Source organism: Anomaloglossus baeobatrachus, chromosome 4, assembly GCF_048569485.1.
Source record: "Anomaloglossus baeobatrachus isolate aAnoBae1 chromosome 4, aAnoBae1.hap1, whole genome shotgun sequence".
Classification (NCBI taxonomy): Eukaryota; Metazoa; Chordata; class Amphibia; order Anura; family Aromobatidae; genus Anomaloglossus; species Anomaloglossus baeobatrachus.
The window spans coordinates 75,811,544-75,836,633 of record NC_134356.1 but is presented as its reverse complement, the minus strand read 5'-3'; the positions used below and the strand labels follow the sequence as shown (position 1 = coordinate 75,836,633).

The 25,090-nt window shown below is 38.2% G+C and overlaps 2 protein-coding genes across 2 annotated transcripts in view; both read left to right on the top strand.

The window, feature by feature from the left end:
- LOC142302312 (protocadherin Fat 4-like) overlaps positions 1–21,618 on the top strand; it is a 32,065-nt gene extending 10,447 nt beyond the window's left edge. The window contains exons 4-8 of the mRNA XM_075343377.1: positions 3,398–5,710; positions 9,027–9,060; positions 12,876–15,196; positions 19,486–21,513; positions 21,610–21,618. Coding sequence (XP_075199492.1) covers positions 3,398–5,710; positions 9,027–9,060; positions 12,876–15,196; positions 19,486–21,513; positions 21,610–21,618 — 6,705 coding nt within the window. The remainder of the gene's footprint in view (positions 1–3,397; positions 5,711–9,026; positions 9,061–12,875; positions 15,197–19,485; positions 21,514–21,609) is intronic.
- A 68-nt stretch (positions 21,619–21,686) lies between these two features.
- Positions 21,687–25,090, top strand: part of LOC142302311 (protocadherin Fat 4-like) — a 48,444-nt gene continuing 45,040 nt past the window's right edge. The window contains exon 1 of the mRNA XM_075343376.1: positions 21,687–21,783. Coding sequence (XP_075199491.1) covers positions 21,687–21,783 — 97 coding nt within the window. The remainder of the gene's footprint in view (positions 21,784–25,090) is intronic.

The window sequence follows — 25,090 nt, the reverse complement described above, 5'->3', positions numbered from 1 at the left end:
GAATCCATTCTCCTTTCAACTTCAGCTTTTTTACAGATGGTGTTATGTTTGCATGAAGAATTTGTTGAATTTTCGTTGAATCCATTCTTCCCTCTACCCATTAAACGTTCCCTGAGCCATTAGCTTCAATACAGCCCCAAAGCATGAAAGATCCACTCTCATGGTTAATGGTTGGCAATATATTCTTTTTGTAAAATTCTGTGCCCTTTTTTCTCCACACATACATTTGATCATTGTGGCCAAAGATTTCTATTTTAACCTCATTGATCCACAGGACTTGTTTCCAAAATGCATCAGGCTTGTTTATCTCTTCTTTTTAATACTTATGATACTGAATTCAATGGTGAGGACGCAGGAGAGGTTTTCTTCTGATGACTCTTCCATGAAGGCCATTTTTGTGTAGGTGTCTCTGAAGAGTAGAACAATGTACCACAACTCTAGAGTCTGCTAAGTCTTTTTGAAGGTATTTTGCAGTCAAGCGGGGGTTCTTATTTCCCTGTCTAGCAATCCTACAAGCAGCTCTCATAGTTGTTTTGCTTGATCTTTCAGACCATGTCTTGACCTCCAATGTTAACTGCCATTTCTTTTTATAACCTTCTCTTGCTTTGCTGGCCTCCACCAAGAGGCGCGAGTGAGCAGGAGCGGGGTCAACCCCAAAAGGCACGAGAGAGCAGCAGCGGGCAAACCCAAGAGGCGCGAGTGAGCAGGAGCGGGGGAGGGGGGGGTCGGGTCAACCCCAAAAGGCGCGCGAGTGAGCAGGTGCGGGGGGGGAGGGTCAACCCCAAAAGGCGCGAGAGAGCAGCAGCCGGGGGGTGGGGTCAACCCCAAAAGGCGCGACAGAGCAGCAGCGGGTAAACCCAAAAGGCACGAGAGCAAGATAAGGGTCAAACCCAAGAAAGGAAAGCGAGCGGGGTCAAACCCAAGAAAGGAAAGCGAGCGGGGTCAAACCCAAGAAAGGAAAGCAAGTGCTAGGCAGCTGGTTAGAAGAACCCATGGCTGCTGTTTTTTTGCACAAGGTTAGAGGAGGTTGGGTTTTTATATAAAGCTGTAATATTTGCATCACCTAGCTTTTCCTAATGATGATGGTGAACAAGCCAAAACCCTAAAAGGCTAATAATTAGGCTCTGAAAACTTGGTCAAAGTTATCTGAGCACATAAATGTCCAAGAGTTGCCAAACCTTTGCATTGGCCCATTTTCCGTTTTGGTAATTTTTCAAATGTAAATAGTGAAACAATTTTTTTATGCTTAAAATACAAAGGAAATGTGGCATCTTTACCTTTATGTCTTTTAGAGATCATTTCATCTTCAATTTGATTAACTATTCACAATAACAGTAATTTTGACCAGAGCTGCCAAACGTTTGCTTGTCTCTGTATGTTTTACGATGACTCTATTAAGATATCTAACTGAGTGGATTATTTTAACAGGTCTATTATCCTGAGCTTCTCATTATTATTAAATGATAAAGAAAACTTAGACAATAACTGTTGAAAATTGATCATTTTTATCTTATTTTGATTTTAAACTTATATACACAAATTATAATTTATTTTATTTCTTTTACTTACTTATAAAGCCTGATTAATTCCATAGCATTTTAAATGCATCATCATCACTGTCCCCATTATGGTTTACAATCTACATTATTCATATACCTTTAAAAGTTGGGAATGGGACTCTTTTTTTTCCTTGAACAAGCTAGAAATATTCCACATTTTTTTATGAATTGATAAGTTTTCTCTGTTTTAAATGTTTCTAATATACCTACTTGTTTTGCTATATATTGATTTCCTATATAAAATGTAATAATTGAATTATTAATGAACTAGTTAGGAATTAAAACGTAGGCACCAATTCAACAGAGCAATATCAGCATATTTCTGGAATACATTGTTTTTAAAGTTGCTAAATTTTAGTCCAACTAGGACTTCCATAAAAATGTTGTGACTTTCATGTTTTTATGTCAGTTTTTCCCAGTTCCGCCAAAATAGGTGGAACTGGGTTTGGGAGGGAGGGCATGGCAGGGGTGTGATGCCACAGATGGTCTAAATTATAAAGCTCTGTGGTGTTACCTATGCTAGACATCTCAATGCAGTCCCTGACTTGTCAGACCCTCTAGGTTCATGAAAAGGAGAATCTATTCATAAATCAGTAGGGTCTAACTACATCATGCTCCTTCACAAAATTGGCAAATTGAGGTCTTGATAAATCAAGCACTTTATCTTTTCTGCTTGGCATGTTTGCTTCTTGATAGACAAAGTGGGCTATTAATCTTATCTATGCAAGTAAGCTACAGAACACATGTTGGGCTTAGAGAATAGATTGAAGCTAGAAGAATGTGAGTAGTCTGGGTTGCATGTGTGCGTGACTTGGAACATCATATATCTCAACAAGTGGCTAGTTCTGGTGCCGGACAGTTTCTGCCTTTTGCGGGCAATAAATTTAATGTTCTATAAAATAAAAACATACAAACTCATGTTAAGTGATAAATCATTCGCCTACAACATTTCTTTGTTGCTACACATGGCAAACAATTAGAATCCTGCTATTGTTTCTTCACCATCATTTTTGACTGACCCTACTGTTGTTGACATCTTTTGCCAATAACTTTATATATTTTGATGGTAAAAAATATGCCGAAGATCTAATAAAAAATATGTAGTAGATGGGTTTCTAAGACTTTCCATAAAACCATACATTTACTTAAAAGTGTATAGGAGAATGCATTTTAGCAACATTTCTTCAGCTAATCTGATTGTGTCACTGTGAAGAAATCACTAGAATTTGTGAGGGCATTGTGACAAAAGGGCACAGCTCATGAACAAAAGAAAAAATATTTGATTTGCTAAAGTATTGGTATGGAAATTAGTGGATATTACAAAAATAAAACAGTAATGTAACTCAGGTTAAATATAGGTGGGGATATTTGTATCAACCAGAAACTTTGTTATTTTTTATTAAAATCATATTTATTTTAAATTTATTGTACAGAATTATTGCCAATAATGTATATGAGAAATGTCTATGATTTTAAAAAGTTCTACTTTAAAAAGTATTTACAATATAAAAAATATTCTGCTGCAATTCCCCATATTCGCCTCACAGCGCCGCTGTTCACCAATAAGAAAAATATTCTGCAAATCCAGAATCGCCTCCATGATGCAGACAGTGTTCAACTGCAAGAAGAAATACACAGCATTTCACACTGGGATGTGCCGGGTACAGGACTCATAGAGAAGACGGATTATTTTCTGCTTTTAATTCTGCTGGATTATAAATATAAGAAGGAGGATGGCTGGATTACAACTGCAGGAAGGACAATCAGTGCAAGGACTCAGATGGCAAGTAATATTTCCCTTCTTATTCTCCTGGCTGTGTCATTCAGTCTCTGGTCAGATTCATTATTCCATTAATGAAGAATTAAGAAAAGGTTCTATTGTAGGAAATTTAGCAAAGGATCTTGAATTAAATGTTAAGGATCTCTCCAGAAGGAAATTACGTATTGTGTCTAAAATCTCAGAAAAATATTTCAGTATAAACCAGGATAATGGAAACCTGTACATTGCTGGTAGGATAGACAGGGAGACATTGTGCAGAGCTGCAGCTGATTGTGTCCTTACATTTGATGCTGTGGTGGAAAATCCAATAAATATTTTCAATGTTAAGATTGATATTCAGGATATAAATGATAATCCTCCTACATTTCTACATGACATTTTGACATTAGAAATGAGTGAATTATCCTCCCCAGGAAGAAGGTTTATTTTACAGAAAGCACAAGATCTTGATGTCGGTGTTAATTCTCTGATCAGCTACAGACTCAGTGAGAACCAGTATTTTGCTCTTGGAGAGAAGGTCAGCACTGATGGCAGTGTATTTCCAGAGCTGATACTAGAGAAACCTCTAGACCGAGAGACACAGAACAAGCATGAACTCATTCTCACAGCTTCTGATGGGGGAAATCCTGTACAAACAGGCACTGCCCTGATCAATATCATCATCACTGACTTCAATGATAATTCTCCAGTATTTACACAGGATGTGTATAAAGTAAGTGTCAGAGAAAATATACCGGTGAATTCTACAATTTTGCAGGTCAGTGCAAGTGATGAAGATGAAGGAGTCAATGCACAGATCACTTACTCATTTAGCAATGCAGACATGAGAATTTTTGAAAGTTTTAGTATAAATCCAAATAATGGGGAAATAAAAATAAAAGGATTAATAGATTATGAAGTCAATAAATATTATGATATTTCTGTAGAAGCCAAAGATGGAGGAGGCCTCGCTGCTCATACTAAGGTTTTAATAGAAATAACAGATGAAAATGACAATTCTCCTGAGATATCTATAACCTCATCATCAGATCTTATTCCGGAGGATTCTCCCCCTGGTACTGTGGTGGCACTGATACAAGTTCATGATCCTGACTCAGAAGAAAATGGTGAGGTTCAATGTATAATAACAGGGAATTTACCATTTGAGTTAATATTATCATCAGGTAATTTTTATAAAATTGTTACAAAAAATAGTCTAGATAGAGAAAAGATATCATCCTACAACATCACAATACAAGCCTCTGATAAAGGGTCTCCGGAAATGATTTCTAGAAAAGTTATTAGGCTTGATGTATCAGATGTCAATGACAATGCTCCAATGTTTGAGAAAATAAGTTACACTACATTTATTCCAGAAAATAATTCTCCAGGAGCTTCAATATTTAGTATTCAAGCAAGAGATCTAGACAGTGATGACAATGCAAAGATAACATATTCTATATTGACTAGCAGTAATGAAGAAGATCCTCTGTCTCTCTATATCTCCATGAATCCAGTAACTGGGGTCATTTATGCTCAAAGGTCATTTGATTATGAGAAGAATAATGAATTTAATATCCAAATCATCGCCAGAGACAATGGATCTCCATCTCTGAACAGCAGCACAACACTAAGAATATCTATAGTAGACCAGAATGATAATTCACCAGTCATTCTGTACCCATCACCAGAGGTTGATAGCTCAACATTTGAGATGGTTCCTTGGACCTCTGAACAAGGCTCTTTAGTATCTAAGGTGGTGGCAGTGGACGCTGACTCTGGACACAATGCCTGGTTGTCTTACTTCTTACAATCTTCAGAACCATCACTATTCACCATTGACCAACACACAGGAGAGATCAGGACATCACGTGGATTTCATGAAAAAGACATCATGAAACATGGAATTGTGGTTCTAGTAAAAGACAATGGGATTCCCTCCCGCTCAGCTTCAGTCACTCTGACCATGGTGATTGCTGATCATTTTCTTCAAGTCCTTCCTGAGCTGAGCAGTCAGTCTAATAAGGAGGAATCTCAGTCCAATCTACAATTCTACTTAGTTATCGCTTTGGCACTGATTTCTTTTTTCTTCATGTTGACTGTGGTTATTGCAGTTGTCTCCAAATACAAAGATTCCAAATCTTCAGCTTTATTTGGATCCATGAGTACAAGTCTATATCCACAGATAGATCCCAGGTTTATTTCACAGTTCAACACTGGGACATTACCTCTGCCATATTCCTATGATGTTTGTGTAACTCTGGATCCAAGTGAGCGGGAATTTGCTTTCCTTAAGCCTCAAAACAATGTTCCTGTGGACAGTCTAATAGATGCCGATGACTCAGGGATGGAAAGTCAAACTTTAAAGAACGCTTCATTAGCAGAAACACAGGTATGTTTTTATCAAGACTACAGTTTTCATCTATATTCTGTTTTGTATAGTAAATGTCTTCTTTTCCAGAAACAATTTTTCTGAAGATATAATAAAATGTACATGAAAGGGATTTACTTTTTTGTTATAAGGAGCAAAGATTCAGTTTGATGATGATGATGATGATGATGTTGATGATGATGAAATTCACAAACATATTTCAGTATTTTCTACTTGTTAAATGTAGCCATGTTAAAATCTTCATGGATTCTACATGATATATGTTAATGGCATCCGTTCATAAAGTTGGATTTACAGCTACTTTGATGTTAACTAATTGTAATAATAATTTAGCAATATTTCAGATGAAACAACAAGTTGTAATTATGAATTGAATACTGTCATTATTGTTTAAGTAAGACATTTTGCCATGCCGTCTGTTGTATAGACAAATGAAAAGAATTCCATCCTTACTTTTGACAAGGATTTGTTATAAGGTATTTCAGACTAGTACCCATGAGAAAGTAATCTAAAGTAAACTAAATTTACCAGATTTACTAGAGGTTCTTATTTGCTGAAGAAGGAAACATTTGTGATATGATTGTTGGTACCACATAGCTTCAGGTGTTCAGTTTGTGTTCTAAGTTATCTTGTGAATTTGAAATGGGGTGCACCAAAATACTATCAATAATAATCACGGGTGCCACATCATGCAGACAAGTAAATACATATAAGGAGAAGGAAAAAAGCTCTGCATGTAAACAAGTGCACACCAGAAATTAGATATACCAATAAGCCTTAAAATATGAAACTTTATTAAGTGCCAAAAACAACAAACAGGGTTAAAAACATTTAAAATGACATAAAAAAGCCCCCAAAAGCCTCAATGTAGGACATAGTTGCCATAAGTAATAGCCACAATGGACAATACAATTATACAGTATAAACCCCTACAGCGATAAATAACAAAATGTAGCAGCAGAAAACACATATATACATATATGTCTCACAAGGGAGATGATAATGGCCTCAAATAACCACCATATAATAATGGAATATCACGATAGTTATGAAATAAATCACCCTGAATAGGGGAACCCAATCCACTACAAAGTAGTATGAACAACCTATAGTGTGGTGTGGTAGAGAGGGCAGTGACAGCCCAGGGTCAGGAAACACTATACCCAAGGTAGGAACTCCCAGATTAGGGCATGCAGAGATTGCTGTTACCCTTAACAAGGGCAGAAGGCTGTAAGGAGGTTAGTCACAGGCTGGGGATGGAGGCTAGGTGACCCATTTGAAATGTTTTTAACCTTGGTTGTTGTGTTTGGCACTTAATAAAGTTTCATATTTTAAGGCTTATTGGTATATTTAATTCCTGGGGTGCACATGTTTACATGCAGAGCATTTTTCCTTCTCCTACTAAGTTATCTTGTGTAACAAATCAGTGATTTGCATTGGAAACCTAATAACAATTACATTACTAATTTGTAAAAGGGGCATCAGAATTCTCTAAATTTCCATATCATATAACAATAAAGTAACAGGATTAAACACACACTTTCTTATTGTTTTATATTGAACTTTGAATGAAGACACTTGATTCTGGAGAATGCTGTCATCCATTTACATTTTGTTGGATTCTGGAGACTTGTAGAGACTAATCGGGAGCCTTGATCTGCTAACTTTCTTTTTAAATTCTCCTTATTGATGTTTTCAGAATTATTAAACAGAATGAACAAAAATATGAATATACACATTGTACAAAGTCTGGGTAATTAAAAATAGTATGAAACATAATATCAATCAAATTGATCACATTAAACTATGCAATAAATTAGGATTGCAGCCTCCCTAATAAATTGAGTGTTAACAGAGAACTGTAAATGTAAAAGTCTCTGAGCGTGAGTGGTAAATCTTCTTAGATGACCCAATGCTCTTTCATTGATAACATATGAAATAAAACCAAACTTCTGTCTTCCATTAAATCAGAAAAATTAAACAATATAAGGTTGATTATAATGAGAAATAAAGTAAAAAAGCAGGAAGGATAAGAAGGCATAAAAGGAGAGTAAGTGGGGATGAAAGGACTCTCTATCATTAATAAAGTAGCTATACCATGACTGTACTGTGCCTTAAAAACTAAACATTTGAGGTGTTAAAGTTCTTTTCTAGATTGTCTTTACCTCTGCTATTGCACCTGATAAAGCATGCTATGTGAGTAATTTACATATTTTTTAAGGAGATCTAAAGTCTCTTATATTTTTTTACCCTGTGCAAGAAATACCTTAGATTGGGTTTTTTTTAAGAGAAAACAAGGGGCCCAGATTTTATTCAACTTTATATATCTCTTAAACTCACAACTCGCAGGTTCTTCTAGTTTACAAATTCAAATCCCAGGGGAATCCAAGGTTCCAATTCTGCTGCTTGCAATTGAAATTGGGCAATGAAAAGAAATTGAGTTATCAATTACTTTATGATACCATAGAAAAGTTTTCCAACTGAGTACAGTAATACTGACAAAACATCCAATAAAATTTGATATGGAGAATTTGAAAAGTCAACAATTCTTGGTACTGTGAAGGCTTCGCTTAAATCACATGATCAAGTCCGTGACTCTACTTCTTCTTTGAAGCTTAAGACAGGGACACATGATCCTACTCAAGTATTCTAAAGCCCGATTTATACACTGCAATATATCTTACAATGTGTCGGCGGGGTCACGTCGTAAGTGACGCACATCCGGCATTGTAAGTTACATTGTAGTGTGTGCGATTGCGATTGAACGATAAAATGTTCATCGCACGCACGTCGTTCATTCCTCATGGATTGAACGTCAGGTTGTTCATCGTACCCGGGGTAGCGCACATCGCAGTGTGTGACACCCCGGGAATGATGAACAGCTCTTACCAGCGTTCTGCGGCTCCCGGCCCACAATGCGGAAGGAAGGAGGTGGGTGGGATGTTTACGTCCTGCTCAGCTCCGCCCCTCCGCTTCTATTGGCCGGCTGCCGCGTGACGTCGATGTGACGCCGAACGTCCCTCCCACTCCAGGAAGTGGACGTTCGCCGCCCACATCGAGGTCGTATGGATGGGTAAGTACGTGTGACGGGGGTTAATCGTATGTGCGGCACGTTCAACAAATTGAACGTGCCGCACATACGATGGGGGCGTTGCAAATCGCATACGATATCGTATGCGAAATTGCAATGTGTAAAGCAGGCTTTAGTTATGCTGATTTAATGAAGATGCAAATTGAATCAGCCAGGACATTCTATATTCACACTATAATGGAACATTTATTAAGTAAAATATATTTAATTTGCTTATTTTTGTAGATTAGTATAGAGAAGAGCCATATGTACTCAGGAAGTTTGTAGATTTGTAAAGAATACATGAATTCTACAAGTCATCAATGTAATGCACATATGATAGCATAGTTCATTCCTTTTTAAAAAAAAAAACATATAGTACCTTTTAATTTATACAAATTGTTTTCTTTACATTGTTATTACAATTCAGAGCCAAGGATTTGTTATCTAGAAAATGACTCTTGGAAAGAAGGCCACTGTGGAAGCTTAAGCTGGTCTTCATTGTAGAGCAACTCTGTCATGTAACTACTTGGAAATCTCTTTATTTAAAATACTAAAAAAATCTAATATTAGACTGCAATATCATGAGCCATCTAGGAATTTGTGAAGACAAAGCTCCAACTGTCACTACCATTGACCATGGACAGAAATATTATTGTATATGGATGGAACCATTCTTAAACTAATACACAAAATGCAGAAAGTTATCTAAATATAACAAAGCCAGTGAATGAGTATTGTTATGTATCGAATTACTCACTTCTTTGTTGGTGTAGCAGGGCAAATTAACCCCTTCCCAGATTAGGCCCTGGTATAGTTTGGCCCAAGCCAGATTATACCCCAGGGATTATCTGTTCTAGGTCAAACCATACACCAGGGTATAAAACAGCCTAGGCCAAGGTATACCTCTCCAGGCCAGAATATACCCATCTAACTTGGAACTCAGGTATAGTCTTGTCCAGGAGACAGTACACCCCGGGGAATAAACTCTGTACCAGCGGGTGTAAAATAGTACAGTGCTTAAATTGAACTGACAGTAGATGGCACTGTCCCATCAGTGCATAATTAATGTCATGTATTGTAACTTGTCATGCATGTTTCTCTCTGCTCTCTATGACAGTCAAGCTTTTCTGGTTGAAGTAATATAAGTCTATGTGTTTAGAATTTTAAGATTTAGGTCAGATAGCTTTCTCACCTAACGTACCAAACAAAGCTGAATCCCCAATAAAATGTTGACAAAATAAGCATTTTTTTATGTAGATCACTCAGTTCTACTGATGGAGCATAATATCGCCTGAGGAGTATATTTTGGCCTAAGCCAATTTACACCGCAAGGTATAATCTAGACCAGGCCACTTTAACCACAGGTATATTCTGGACTGTGGGTATACTGTGGCCTGTTACACCTGCATACCTTTCAGCATTATATCCTCATAGTCATTTTAAGAATGGCTACATTTGTAAGCAGAAATAGAGCTCATTTAGCTCACCTGTCCAGTGCATGGCAATAATACTCTTCAGGCAATGTAAATCCACCAAGGAGCAAGCACTAGTATTTTCTGTATAATTATTGCTTTTTTTAAGTTATAGAAATAGCCATAACCTTTTTATTTTTCCATGTCATTGCCAAATGATGGCTTGTTTATTGTAGGATGATTTGTAGTTTTAATTGTAACCATTCATTTTACCATATGATGTACTTAAAAATATAGGGAAAAAAAGTTTTTAAAAACTTTATTTATTGTACACTGTAGTCCCATAGGGCACGCAAACCTGTGTTTGTTTGATCACTTGTACTGTAGACTGCAATACTTCTGTTTTGAAGTATATAGTCAAAACTATGGTCTCCTATGCAGCCCAGCTTGTGCTTAAGCTTCACAAGAAAACCATGATAGTATTGATTGGGGCCTTCAGCTTCTGCCTGGCTGCAATGACAACCCATTGTTCGTCCATGATGATTGCCACTGTCAGTGTTTGAAAGGGCCATTCAAGTGTTTAAACAGCCATAACAACCAAGTGCTGATAGTATGACTCTGCTCTGTGTAAAGACCCAGTCACACACAATATAAGATGAGGTTGTTTTGTTAGTAATAAAATCTACATTCAAGTACGTACTTACTGTACTCTGTCTGATATGGGCAATAGACCAATAGACCAATAATTTGGATAAGTATTTCTATTTTAAAGTATCTTAGCATATTAGACATATACACTATTTTATACACCATACTTTTTTTACACCATTTTAAGATGCATACAGCACAGACTAAAAGTTTGGACACACCTTCTCCTTCAAGACTGTTGGAAGACTACCTTTTGAAGCGCATCAAGAGAATGCCAAGAGTGTGCAAAGCAGTAATCAAAGCAAAAGGTGGTTACTTTGAAGAACCTAGAATACAAGACATATTTTCAGTTGTTTCACACTTTTTTGTTAAGTATTTCATTCCACATGTTTTAATTCATAGTTTTGATGCCCTCAATGTGAATCTACAATTTTCAGAGTCATGAAAATAAAGAAAACTCTTTGAATGAGAAGGTGTGTCCAAACTTTTGGTCTGTACTGTACATAAAAGATGTAAAGATGTGGAGAGAAGGAATGAGTAGAAAAGACGTTAGAATCTGTATTTATATGTGTAATGTCAGGTGACTGAGTAACCAATGGATTCAAATCCATTTATCCAAACTGTATGACTATGGTTCTAATATTTGGTAACAGTTTAAAAACTATGTACATTCAAATCTGTAACATGTTGTTAAAGAAGATCAGTAAATCAGACTACAAATTACAAAATAGATGTAAAAACATATGGTTTACCTAACGACAGTCCAGCTGGGCAATGGAAATAGTAATGATAGATGATGATCTGAGCCTTCAGTGAGACATATATTACATGTACAGAGAACAGCAAGACATAGCAGTTCTTGCAATGCTTAAGGCCATGTGCCCACGGGAGCTTTTTGCTGCGGAGTTTGCCGCGGAAACCCTGCGGATTTTTCTGGATTTTCCAGATAAATCCACAGGTTCTAGCATGTACAGGCACTCCCCATGTTACCCTATGGGACATGGGGAGTGTCTGTGTCCACGCTGCGGAAAGTGCGGCTGCGGAATCTCCTGCGGAGATCCCTCAGCCGCACCTAACTGCATCTCAATTATTCATGCGGATTTACTTGCGGAGATCCCGGCCCTCCGGTATGGAGATAGAGGCCGGGACGTCCGCAGGTAATTTGCGTGAAAGTCCGCATGTTTCCCGCAGCTATTCTGCTGGAAACTCGCAGCTAAAAATAGCTGCGGATGCCGGCGGGCAGCTGCGGGAAACATGCGGCCGTACCTGCGGATACATCCGCAGGTACGAGCGCCCATGGGCACATGGCCTTACTGTGTAAAAAGAGCTGCAGACTGCGCATTTCTACATAGTAAAAACAATGGTATTCCAGCACATAGGCTGAAATCCTTTTTTCTCTCTGTCAGAAAAATTGCTGTGTGCATGTAAATAAATAAAACTGATAAAACTGATGAACAAAGTTTAAATTTGAACTCTAGACTGAAGATTGCATTAGCAAATAATAGACTTTCATTGCACTTTAGATTATATTTTATTTTCCTAAAATCATGCTGTGTACCCTGTATATAAATATATAGAAAAAAAATAATAATATTGCATAACCTTATAGAATTCTGAACTTCTAAAATACCTAAAACTTCTAGCCAGAATTGATTAAAAGAAAAATATTAGAGAAGAGAAAAAGAAAATCTATTTAACTCACTGATGCTGCAATTCCCCATATTCGCCTCAGAGCGCCGCTGTTCACCAATAAAGAAAATATTCTGTAAATCCAGAATCGCCTCCATGATGCAGACAGTGTTCAACTGCAAGAAGAAATACACAGCATTTCACACTGGGATGTGCCGGGTGCAGGACTCATAGAGAAGACGGATTATTTTCTGCTGGATTATACATATAACAAGGAATTTCACCATTTTATTTGTGGTGAGAAAAAGGATGGCTGGATTACAACTGCAGGAAGGACAATCAGTGCAAGGACTCAGATGGCAAGTAATATTTTCCTTCTTATTCTCCTGGCTGTGTCATTCAGTCTCTGCTCAGATTCATTATTCCATTAATGAAGAATTAAGAAAAGGTTCTATTGTAGGAAATTTAGCAAAGGATCTTGAATTGGATGTTAAAGATCTCTCTAGAAGGAAATTACGTATTGTATCTGATGTGTCTCAGAAATATTTCAGTGTAAATCTGGATAATGGAAACCTGTACATTGCTGATAGGATAGACAGGGAGACATTGTGCAGAGCTGCAGCTGATTGTGTCCTTACATTTGATGCTGTGGTGGAAAATCCACTGAATGTCTTCAGTTTAAAGATTGATATTCAGGATATAAATGATAATCCTCCTACATTTCTTCATGAAACATTGAAATTAGAAATGAGTGAATTATCCTCTCCAGGAAGAAAATTTATTTTGCAAAAAGCAGAAGATCTGGATGTCGGTGTTAATTCTCTGATCAGCTACAGACTCAGTGAGAACCAGTATTTTGCTCTTGGAGAGAAGGTCAGCACTGATGGCAGTGTATTTCCAGAGCTGATACTAGAGAAACCTCTAGACCGAGAGACACAGAACAAGCATGAACTCATTCTCACAGCTTCTGATGGGGGAAATCCTGTACAGACAGGCACTGCCCTGATCAATATCATCATCAATGACATCAATGATAATTCTCCAGTATTTACACAGGATGTATATAAAGTAAGTGTCAGAGAAAATATACCGGTGAATTCTACAATTCTGCAGGTCAGCGCAAGTGATGAAGATGAAGGAGTCAATGCACAGATCACCTACTCATTCAGCAACACAGAAAAAAACATTTATGAAACTTTCACTATTAATCCCAACAATGGTGAAATAAGAATACAAGGACAAATAGATTATGAAGTGAATAAACATTATGACATTTCAGTAGAAGCCAAAGATGGAGGAGGCCTCGCTGCTCATGCTAAAGTATTATTAGAAATAACAGATGAGAATGACAATGCTCCTGAGATATCTATAACCTCATCATCAGGTCTTATTCTGGAGGATTCTCCCCCTGGTACTGTCGTGGCGCTGATCAAAGCTCATGACCGTGACTCAGGAGAAAATGGGGAGGTTCGGTGTATAATAACAGGGAATTTGCCCTTTGAGTTAATATCATCCCCAAGTAATTTTTATAAAATTGTCACAAAAAATTATCTAGATAGAGAAAAGATATTATCCTACAACATCACAATACAAGCATCTGATAAGGGGTCTCCAGAAAAGACTTCTATAAAAGTTATTAGGCTTGATGTATCAGATGTCAATGACAATGCTCCATTGTTTGAGAAAGTAATTTACACTGCATTTATACCAGAAAATAATTCACCAGGAGCTTCAATATTTAGTATGCAAGCAAGAGATCTGGACAGTGAAAAGAATGCTAAAATAACATATTCAATAATGACTACAAGTGATGAAGAAGATTCTCTGTCTTCCTATATCTCAATGAATCCAGTAACCGGGGTCATTTTTGCTCAGAGGTCATTTGATTATGAAAAGCATAAAGAATTTAACATCCACATTATCGCCAGAGACAATGGATCTCCATCCCTGAACAGCAGCACAACACTAAGAATATGTATAGTAGACCAGAATGATAATTCACCAGTCATCCTGTACCCATCACCAGAGGTTGATAGCTCAACATTTGAGATGGTTCCTTGGACCTCTGAACAAGGCTCTTTAGTATCTAAGGTGGTGGCAGTGGACGCTGACTCTGGACACAATGCCTGGTTGTCTTACTTTCTACAATCTTCAGAACTATCACTCTTTACCATTGACCATCACACAGGAGAGATCAGGACATCACGTGGATTTCATGAAAAAGACATCATGAAACATGGAATTGTTGTTCTAGTAAAAGACAATGGGATTCCCTCCCGCTCAGCTTCAGTCACTCTGACCATGGTGATTGCTGATCATTTTCATCAGGTCCTTCCTGAGCTGAGCAGTCAGTCTAATAAGGAGGAATCTCAGTCCAACCTACAATTCTACTTGGTGACCGCCTTGGCACTGATTTCCTTTTTCTTTATGCTGACTGTGATTATTGCAGTTGTCTCCAAGTGTAAAGATTCTAAGTCATCTTCATTTGGTTCCCTGAGTACAAATCTATACCCACCAATGGATCCCAGATTTATTTCACAATTTAACCCTGGAACATTACCTCTGCCATATTCCTATGATGTTTGTGTAACTCTGGACCCAAGTGAGAATGAATTTGCTTTCCTCAAACCTCAACACAATGTTCCTGTTGACAGTCTAATAGATGCCGATGACTCGGGGATGGGAAGTGAAACTTTAAAGAACTCTGCCTTACTAGAAACACAGGTATGTATTCAATACCATTGATAATCTAGAACATTTTATTTTTGCACTCCTTCCACTCTTCTTCTGCTATGTCTATTATATCTCTTCTTTAACAAGACCATTTTTCTATTAGATATAATAAAATGTACGTGCAAAGATTTTATTTCTATTAAGGAACTTGATATGTAATGATGATTTAATTTGGTGATGAAGATGTAATTCACAGACTTATTAGTATATTTCACCATTTTTTCACTGTAGATTTTACACGTTAACATTTCTGAGGATTTTACATATTGTATGTGTTATTCTCCCTCATTCATAATGATGGATTATAAAATACATTAAGGTTAACTACATTAAAAAATCATTTAGTTATATTTTGATTGGAACAACAGGAAGCTTTGATAATGAATGTTATCATTACTGCCATAGCAAGAACTTTTCAAATCAAAAGGGTCCGTGGAGCCTCTGTTAGGAGTCTTCACATGGATAATAGCTGGATATCCCTTCGGGAAGGACCTAGCCAAGGAGTGGCTCTTTTTAGGAGACCACCATAACCACCATATTAAGTGTCTGTTTTAGTCAATATCCAGCTCTTGACGAGTTTAAAGATATGACAAGCTAAATACAAACGCCAGGTATCCATTCACAGACAGCTGTTTTGGGGTATTGCTCCTCATCAGTGTGGAGTAGGATTTTGGCCAGATGGGAGCAATGCCTAGTAGACCAGCAAGACAAAACAAACACTGATCTCAGGGAGACCAGCCAGAGAAAACACTGCCGGCAGCCAGAAAAGGCACTCAACACAGTGAAATCCTAGGTGCATTGCCCCCTGGGGAGTATGCAAATCAGAAGGGTCTGTGGAGCCTCTGTTAGGAGTCTCAACATGGAAAATAGCCAGATATCCCTCTGGGGAGGACCTAGCCAAGGAGTGGCTCTTTTTAGGAGACCACCATAACCACCATATTTAGTCAATATCCAGCTCTTGACGAGTTTAAAGATATGACAAGGGAAATACCGAGGCCAGGTATCCATCCACAGACAGCTGTTTCGGGGTATTTCCCCTCATCAGTGAGGCCTTGGTATTTCCCTTATCATATCTTTAAACATGTCAAGAGCTGGATATTGACTTAAAGGGTCACTTAATATGGTGGTTATGGTGGTTTCCTAAAAAGAGCCCTACCTACCACTTCCAACAAAGCTTATGCCACCATGAACTCTAAGGCGGGCTTTGCACACTACGACATCGCAGCCCGATGCTGCGATGCCGAGTGCGATAGTCCCCGCCCCCGTCGCAGCAGCGATATGTGGTGATAGCTGGCGTAGCGAAAGTTATCGCTACGCCAGCTTCACACACACACTCACCTGCCGTGCGACGTCCCTGTGGCCGGCGACCCGCCTCCTTGTTAAGGGGGCGGGTCGTGCGGCGTCACTGCGACGTCACACGGCAGGCAGCCAATCAGAGCGGAGGGGCGGAGATGAGCAGGATGTAAACATCCTGCCCACCTCCTTCCTTCCGCACATCCTACGGAAGCCGCAGTGAGGCCGGTAGGAGACGTTCCTCGCTCCTGCGACTTCACACACAGCGATGTGTGATGCCGCAGGAGCGAGGAACAACATCGGACCGTCGCGTCAGCGTAATCATGGATTACGCCGACGCTGCACCGATGATACGATTACGACGCTTTTGCGCTCGTTAATCGTATCATCCAGCCTTTACACACTGCGATGTCGCATGCGATGCCGGAAGTGCGTCATTTTCAATTTGACCCCACCGACATCGCACCTGCGATGTCGCAGTGTGCAAAGTGCCCCTAAGTGAAGACTGCACACCTCCATGTAGTTGTCAGCCCCTTTTATAACCTGGGTAAACCCCAAACCCGGGGTGGAACCACCAAGGTCCAATAGCAGAGTTCCATGTCATCAGCAACGTCACCAGCGGCCTATCCGGAACCGCCACGTCATTGATGACCTCATGGCAGCCATGCCCCAAACACTTCACCAGTCATCGTCTGATGACCAATGGTGAGGTGCCGTGTCATAGGGGTGGGCCTCCGCGAGCCAGTCTGGAGTGGCCACATCATCAGGACACCTGATGTGTGTTGGCCTATCAGAGCCTGCCACCTCACGGACATGCTCAGTGAGGTCCTTACCGGACCTAGCCTCTGATGCACTAAGTGCCTGAGCATGCTCAGTAGCCTGAACAACAGTCTCGGAAATCAGACTATCTGCCTGAGCATGCTCAGTAGGCACAACACAGGACTCAGACACGGCATGATGTCCAAGTACCTGTGCAAAGAGACTTTTCGCACTAAGTGTAGGAGCATGCTTAGTAGCCTGAACCAAGGACTTAGCCTCAGAAAAGGCACTATCAGGCTGAGCATGCTCACTAGGCGAAACACTGGACTTAGGCTCTGGCTGGGGTAAATTGGCGTGCGCATGTGCACTAGCCACTGCTCCACACTTAGACATGGGGGAAGAAGCAGCCAGCTGGACAACTCGAGACACGACCAAAAATGGCAGCCGGCACCTGGGTGCAACAGGGACCGCAGCAGGCTGCTTGTTGCTATGGCACCGCCGATTCGTAACAGGTAGTCCATTGCTGCCAGACCAGTTCTATGAATATGGTTAGTAGGCTCTCAAAAATGATGATATCTTGAAAGGCCTTCTAACTAGAAGAGGAGCTGGGGATGATGGAAGGTTGTGGAAGTTTTGGAGAGATTTGTTCTGGAGGCAACAGACTACTTGCATGATAGAGAGTCTCACAAATATTTTTACTTTATTCTAATTGTATTATCATCTTTTAACAGGGATCTAATTGTCCATTATTTTAAGATCGTATAAGATGAGGTTCTATTTTTAAGAACTTACTGCACTCTGGCTGATATGGGCAATAGACTATCAATTTTGATAATAAGTTTAAGTATTTTTATTTTAAAGTATCTTAGCATACAAGACATATACACCATTTTATACACCATACTTATATATACACAATTTTAAGATGCATACATACAAGAAGTAAAGATAAGGGGGAAAGGGATGAGGGAAAAAAAGAAGTTAGAATCTGTATTTATATGTGTATTGATGGATGACTGAACAACCAAGAGATCCAAATTCACTTATCCAAAATATCTGATCATGGTTCCAATATTTAATAACAGTTTAAAAACCATTAATTTCCAAATCAATCACATGTTGTTAAAGAAGATGAGTAAATCTGCAGTAAAATTACAGAATAGATGTAAAATCTTATGGTTTACCTATTGATTGTTTAGCTAGGCAATGGAAATATTAATGTTTGATGTTGATCTGAGCCTTCTATAAGACAGAAATTATATCTAAAGAGAAAAACAATACTTATAGCACTTCATGGTAAAAATGGTATTCCACACATAGGCTGATATCCTTTTTTCCCTCAATGAGACAAATTTGCGGTGTATATGCCAAATAAATAAAGCTGATCACAGTTTTAGTTTGAACTCCAGACTACAGATTGCATCAGCAATTAATAGATGTTTCATTGCACTCTAGAATTTTATTTTTTTTAAAATTATGCTGTACACCCTATTTATAAAAATGTAGCAAAAAAATAATAATATTGGATGTCCTTATAGAATTCTGAACTTAAAAAAACAACTTCTAGACTAAACAAATTTAAAGAATAAATATTATAGAAGAAAAATAGAGAATGTTTGTCACTGACGCCGCAGTTCCCCACATTCGCCTCAGAGCGCCGCTGTTCACCAATAAAGAAAATATTCTGCAAATCCAGAATCGCCTCCATGATGCAGACAGTGTTCAACTGCAAGAAGAAATACACAGCATTTCACACTGGGATGTGCCGGGTACAGGACTCATAGAGAAGACAGATTATTTTCTGCTTTTAATTCTGCTGGATTATAAATATAAGAAGGAGGATGGCTGGATTACAACTGAGGGAAGGACAATCAGTGCAAGGACTCAGATGGCAAGTAATATTTCCCTTCTTATTCTCCTGGCTGTGTCATTCAGTCTCTGGTCAGATTCATTATTCCATTAATGAAGAATTAAGAAAAGGTTCTATTGTAGGGAATTTAGCAAAGGATCTTGAATTAAATATTAAGGATCTCTCCAGAAGGAAATTAAGCATTGTGTCTGACCTGTCTGAGAAATATTTTAGTATAAATCCTAACAATGGAAACCTGTACATTGCTGATAGGATAGACAGGGAGACATTGTGCAGAGCTGCAGCTGATTGTGCCCTTACATTTGATGCTGTGGTGGAAAATCCACTAAATGTTTTTAGTGTTCAGATTGATATTCAGGATATAAATGATAATCCTCCTACATTTCTTCATGAAACATTGACATTAGAAATGAGTGAATCATCCTCTCCAGGAAGAAAATTTCTTTTACTTAATGCACAAGATCTGGATGTCGGTGTTAATTCTCTGATCAGCTACAGACTCAGTGAGAACCAGTATTTTGCTCTTGGAGAGAAGGTCAGCACTGATGGCAGTGTATTTCCAGAGCTGATACTAGAGAAAGCTCTAGACCGAGAGACACAGAACAAGCATGAACTCATTCTCACAGCTTCTGATGGGGGAAATCCTGTACAGACAGGCACTGCCCTGATCAATATCATCATCACTGACTTCAATGATAATTCTCCAGTATTTACACAGGATGTGTATAAAGTAAGTGTCAGAGAAAATATACCGGTGAATTCTACAATTCTGCAGGTCAGTGCAAGTGATGAAGATGAAGGTGTCAATGCACAGATCACTTACTCATTTAGCAACATAGAAAAAAATATTTTTGAAACTTTTACCATTAATCCAAATAACGGTGAAATAAAAATAAAAGGACAAATAGATTATGAAGGCAATAAATATTATGACATTATTGTACAAGCCAAAGATGGAGGAGGCCTCGCTGCTCATGCTAAAGTATTATTAGAAATAATAGATGAAAATGACAATGCTCCTGAGATATCTATAACTTCATCCTCAGATCTTATTCTGGAGGATTCTCCCCCTGGTACTGTGGTGGCGCTGATTAAAGCTCATGACCGTGACTCAGGAGAAAATGGGGAGGTTCGGTGTATAATAACAGGGAATTTGCCCTTTGAGTTAATATCGTCCCCAAGTAATTTTTATAAAATTGTCACAAAAAATTATCTAGATAGAGAAAAGATATCATCCTACAACATCACAATACAAGCCTCTGATAAAGGGTCTCCAGAAATGACTTCTAGAAAAGTTATTAGGGTTGGTTTATCAGATGTCAATGACAATGCTCCGGTGTTTGAGAAAGTAATTTACACTGCATTTATACCAGAAAATAATTCACCAGGAGCTTCAATACTTAATATTCAAGCAAGAGATCTGGACAGTGAAAAGAATGCTAAAATAACATATTCAGTAATGACTACAAGTGATGAAGAAGATTCTCTGTCTTCCTATATCTCAATGAATCCAGTAACTGGGGTCATTTATGCTCAGAGGTCATTTGATTATGAAAAGCACAAAGAATTTAACATCCAAATCATTGCCAGAGACAATGGATCTCCATCTCTGAACAGCAGCACAACACTAAGAATATGTATAGTAGACCAGAATGATAATTCACCAGTCATCTTGTACCCATCACCAGAAGTTGATAGCTCATCATTTGAGATGGTTCCTTGGACCTCTGAACAAGGCTCTTTAGTATCTAAGGTGGTGGCAGTGGATGCTGACTCTGGACACAATGCCTGGTTGTCTTACTTTCTACAATCTTCAGAGCCATCACTCTTCACCATTGACCATCACACAGGAGAGATCAGGACATCACGTGGATTTCATGAAAAAGACATCATGAAACATGGAATTGTTGTTCTAGTAAAAGACAATGGGATTCCCTCCCGCTCAGCTTCAGTCACTCTGACCATGGTGATTGCTGATCATTTTCATCAGGTCCTTCCTGAGCTGAGCAGTCAGTCTAATAAGGAGGAATCTCAGTCCAATCTACAATTCTACTTGGTGATCGCCTTGGCACTGATTTCCTTTTTCTTTATGCTGACTGTGATTATTGCAGTTGTCTCCAAGTTTAAAGAGTCTAAGTCATCTTCGTTTGGGTCCTTGAGTACAAATCTATATCCACCAATGGATCCCAGATTTATTTCACAATTTAACCCTGGGACATTACCTCTGCCATATTCCTATGATGTTTGTGTAACTCTGGACCCAAGTGAGAATGAATTTGCTTTCCTCAAACCTCAACACAATGTTCCTGTGGACAGTCTAATAGATGCTGATGACTCGGGGATGGGAAGTGAAACTTTAAAGAACTCTTCCTTACCAGAAACACAGGTATGTATTCAATACCATTGATAATCTAGCAGATTTTATTTTTGCACTCCTTCCACTCTTCTTCTGCTATGTCTATTATATGTCTTCTTCTATTAGATATACTAAAATATATGTGCAAGGATCTTATTTCTATTAAGGAACTTGATATGTAATGATGATTTAATTTGGTAATGATGATGAATGATGTAATTCACAAACTTATCAGTACATTTCAGTATTTTCTCTTTGTAGATTATAGATATATTAACATTTCTGAGGATTTTACATATGGTATGTGCTATTGGCCCTAGTATACTGATGGATTGTAAAATATATTAAAGTTAATTAAATTTAAAAATAATTTAGTAATATTTTGAATAGAACAACATGAAGTTTTGATTATGAATGCTATCATTACTGCGACAGCAAGAATTTTTGTCATAATACCTGTTTTGTAGACTTGTGTGATATGTCACAAACTGGAGAAATCAAGTCTCACTTTAGACCAGGATTTGTTATATGGCTCTCCAATGCCTATGGGGAAGGGATGTCATAGTGTGCATTAACTTTGCGAAATTAGTGATCAGGTGAGAAGCTTCTCTGCTTTAAGCACAAGGTTGTTTTGGAAATGTTTCTAAATTCTATTAGGTCGCCGTTGAAGCCTACTAAGTCATGAGCCACTTGGAAATCAAAATTTAAAAGAATATACTATACTAAAAGATTATGATTTTTAACTCTACTCTAATGTACTCTAATGTAATCTACTTAAATGTAGAACTGGTGGAGGAAGGTTGAACTAGATGGACCTAGGTCTTTTTTCAACCTTAGTAACTATGTAACTATGTAACTATGTAACTAATGAGTCATCCAGAAACTTGTGTAGGAAAAGTTCCAAATGTCACAAATAGTAATCATGGACAAAAAACATATTCTTTTGGGTTGGTAAACATGAGGTCAACACAGAGTTAAAGGAGTTTTCACCACAAATAGTTAATTTTAAGTTTCTATTCAAATCAATAGATCTTGGAATAATTTCATAATTGGATGTGTTTAAAAAAAAAATGTTCCTGTGCTGATATAATCTTATATATGTGTCCCTGCTGTGTACTGTGTAATGGCCGTGTCTGACCGTACAGGGACATGGTCTGATCATACCACATCTCCTGGGCAAGGGGAGGAAGCAAAAGAGAATATACAGACATCACATCATGGGTTCACAGCTGATTCTTTTTGTGATGTAAAACATTTTCCTGCCTGATTTTAAAAAACGTTTTACATCAAAGAAAGAATAGCTTTTAATCCCATGCTGTAATGTCTGTATACTTTTTTACTTCTTCCCCGGCCCAGGAGATGTGGTATGATCAGACCATGTCCCTGTACGGTCAGACACGGCCATTGCACAGTACATAGCAGAGGTACAATTATAACATTATCTCACAGCACAGGAATTATTTTAAACAAATCCAATTGTGAAACTTATTATTGTTCCAATAACTATTGATTAAAATTAACTTTATTCAAGAGAAAACTCTTTTAATACACTTAATTGACCTCTTATTCAATCGGCTACTCACGGTCTAGAAAACATAGACACTTTCTTTCAGAAACAATGGCAACCCATCCATGGATATTACCAACAAAATAAGCTAATTGATCAGAAATGCAATAACGCAGCCTGTGGAAATGTCTTTTTAGGCAGGAATTGACCATGTTTTTTTATTCTGTTCGGCCGTTTTATGTACAATATGGTATGTTCCTCTTGTTCACAAAGTAACATTATGCTAAAATCTTTTATCAGGGATCCATATGTAGGATTATCCTAAGATCATAGAGGATGAGGTTGTTTTGCTTGCAATAAAATCTGTTTCAAACTATTTACTGCAATCTGGTTGCTATAAGCAAAAGGCTATCAATTTTTATAACTAAAGGAATATTCTCATGACATAAAACTTATTTAAGTACTTAGACAGCATGAAAATAATCAAGTTTGCAATTGAATGGCTTTTTCTATCTGCTGTCATCCTTCTGCTGTAAACACTTTTATTTTTCATAATGTACAGCTTGTTTCAGTGGAGCTGGGCCACCAGAACCTGAACAAGTGCGTATTCCAATTATATTACAGACTGAGGAGTTAACTCCTAACATCTTAGTCAGCCCTCTGATTTCTATACAGCACCTAGCTGCTCACCTCCCACCTTCTACCTCTCAGCTACTTACAGTGCTCTTATCAGTCCTGAATAATCACATTATCTGGCTGCCAGCACTGGTAGCATTCTAGAGCAGCTCTCACTTTCCTGCATAGTGTGCATGTTCAAAATGCCTTATTATCTCGATATCAAAAATTTCATAAAAACAGTGTAAAGTCAGACCAAGTACTGACAGACCATTAATGTTTGTCAGCAGAGTGGACCGCTTAAATCAGAATTGTCATTCAAGGAGATTGCTTCCCCCCACCTTCCTAAGCAACCAGGGAATTAGAAGACTGCATTGCTCTGAGTTGCCAAGGAGACAACTTGAGAATACTCTTTTAAGGTCTAATAAGACTTGAACAGAAGCATATACAAGGGTGTGTCCAGCTCACCTCTTTGTTTTAGGAGACCATCATTTCACCATGCAGGGATCCATTTGGAGTCAGCCCGCTCCCTTAGTATCCAAGATTCAAAGAAGTCGATCCAGCACAGTGAATTTGATTAAAAATAAAAGTCCTTTATTGAAAAACCATTAAAAAGTCCATTATGTCATGCTAGGAGGACGCGTTTCGGACGGGTTGTCCTTACTCAGTGACTGAGTAAGGACAACCCGTCCGAAACGCGTCCTCCTAGCATGACATAATGGACTTTTTAATGGTTTTTCAATAAGGGACTTTTATTTTTAACAAATGCACCATGCTGGATCGACTTCTTTGAATCTTTTAAGGTCTAAGTATTTTTAATACAAAAGTATTTTTAAATTGCATGCACACAAAATATAAATTAATAGAACAAAAGTGCGTGAGGTGAAGAGAACAAGGCTGAATCTGTAGGTACATGTATGTAGTTGGGTGGCTGGGTAACAAATATACTCAAATCCATTGATTCAAAATGTCTGACAATAGATCAAACATTTGTTCAACGTGTGAAAGCTTTGTGAATTCATGTAAGTGCAGAGATAAGTCAGAATTACTACATTGAGATCCAAAATATTTTGGTAATCTTCAGATTGCATTATGTCTTGCACATAGTCAAGGCAACCCAGTGCCAGTGGCAGCTTAACAACCCCAAAACATCTTTGACCCTTCACCATATTTGACTGTATGTACTGTGTTCTTTACTTCGTAGGTCTCATTCCATTTTCAGTAACCAAAAACCAAAAAGCTCTATCTTGGTTTCATCTGTTCATAAGATGCTTTCCCAGAAAGCTTTTGGTTTACTCACATATATTTTGGCAAACTACGGTCTAGCTTTTTATGTCTTTGTGTCACCAGTGGGGTCCTCCTGGGTTTCCTGCCAAAGTGTTTTATTTCATTCTAATATAGACAGATAGCACTGACAATGATACACTCTGAGCCTGCAAGACAGCTTGAATTTCTTTGGAACTTGATTGGGGCTGCTTATTCACC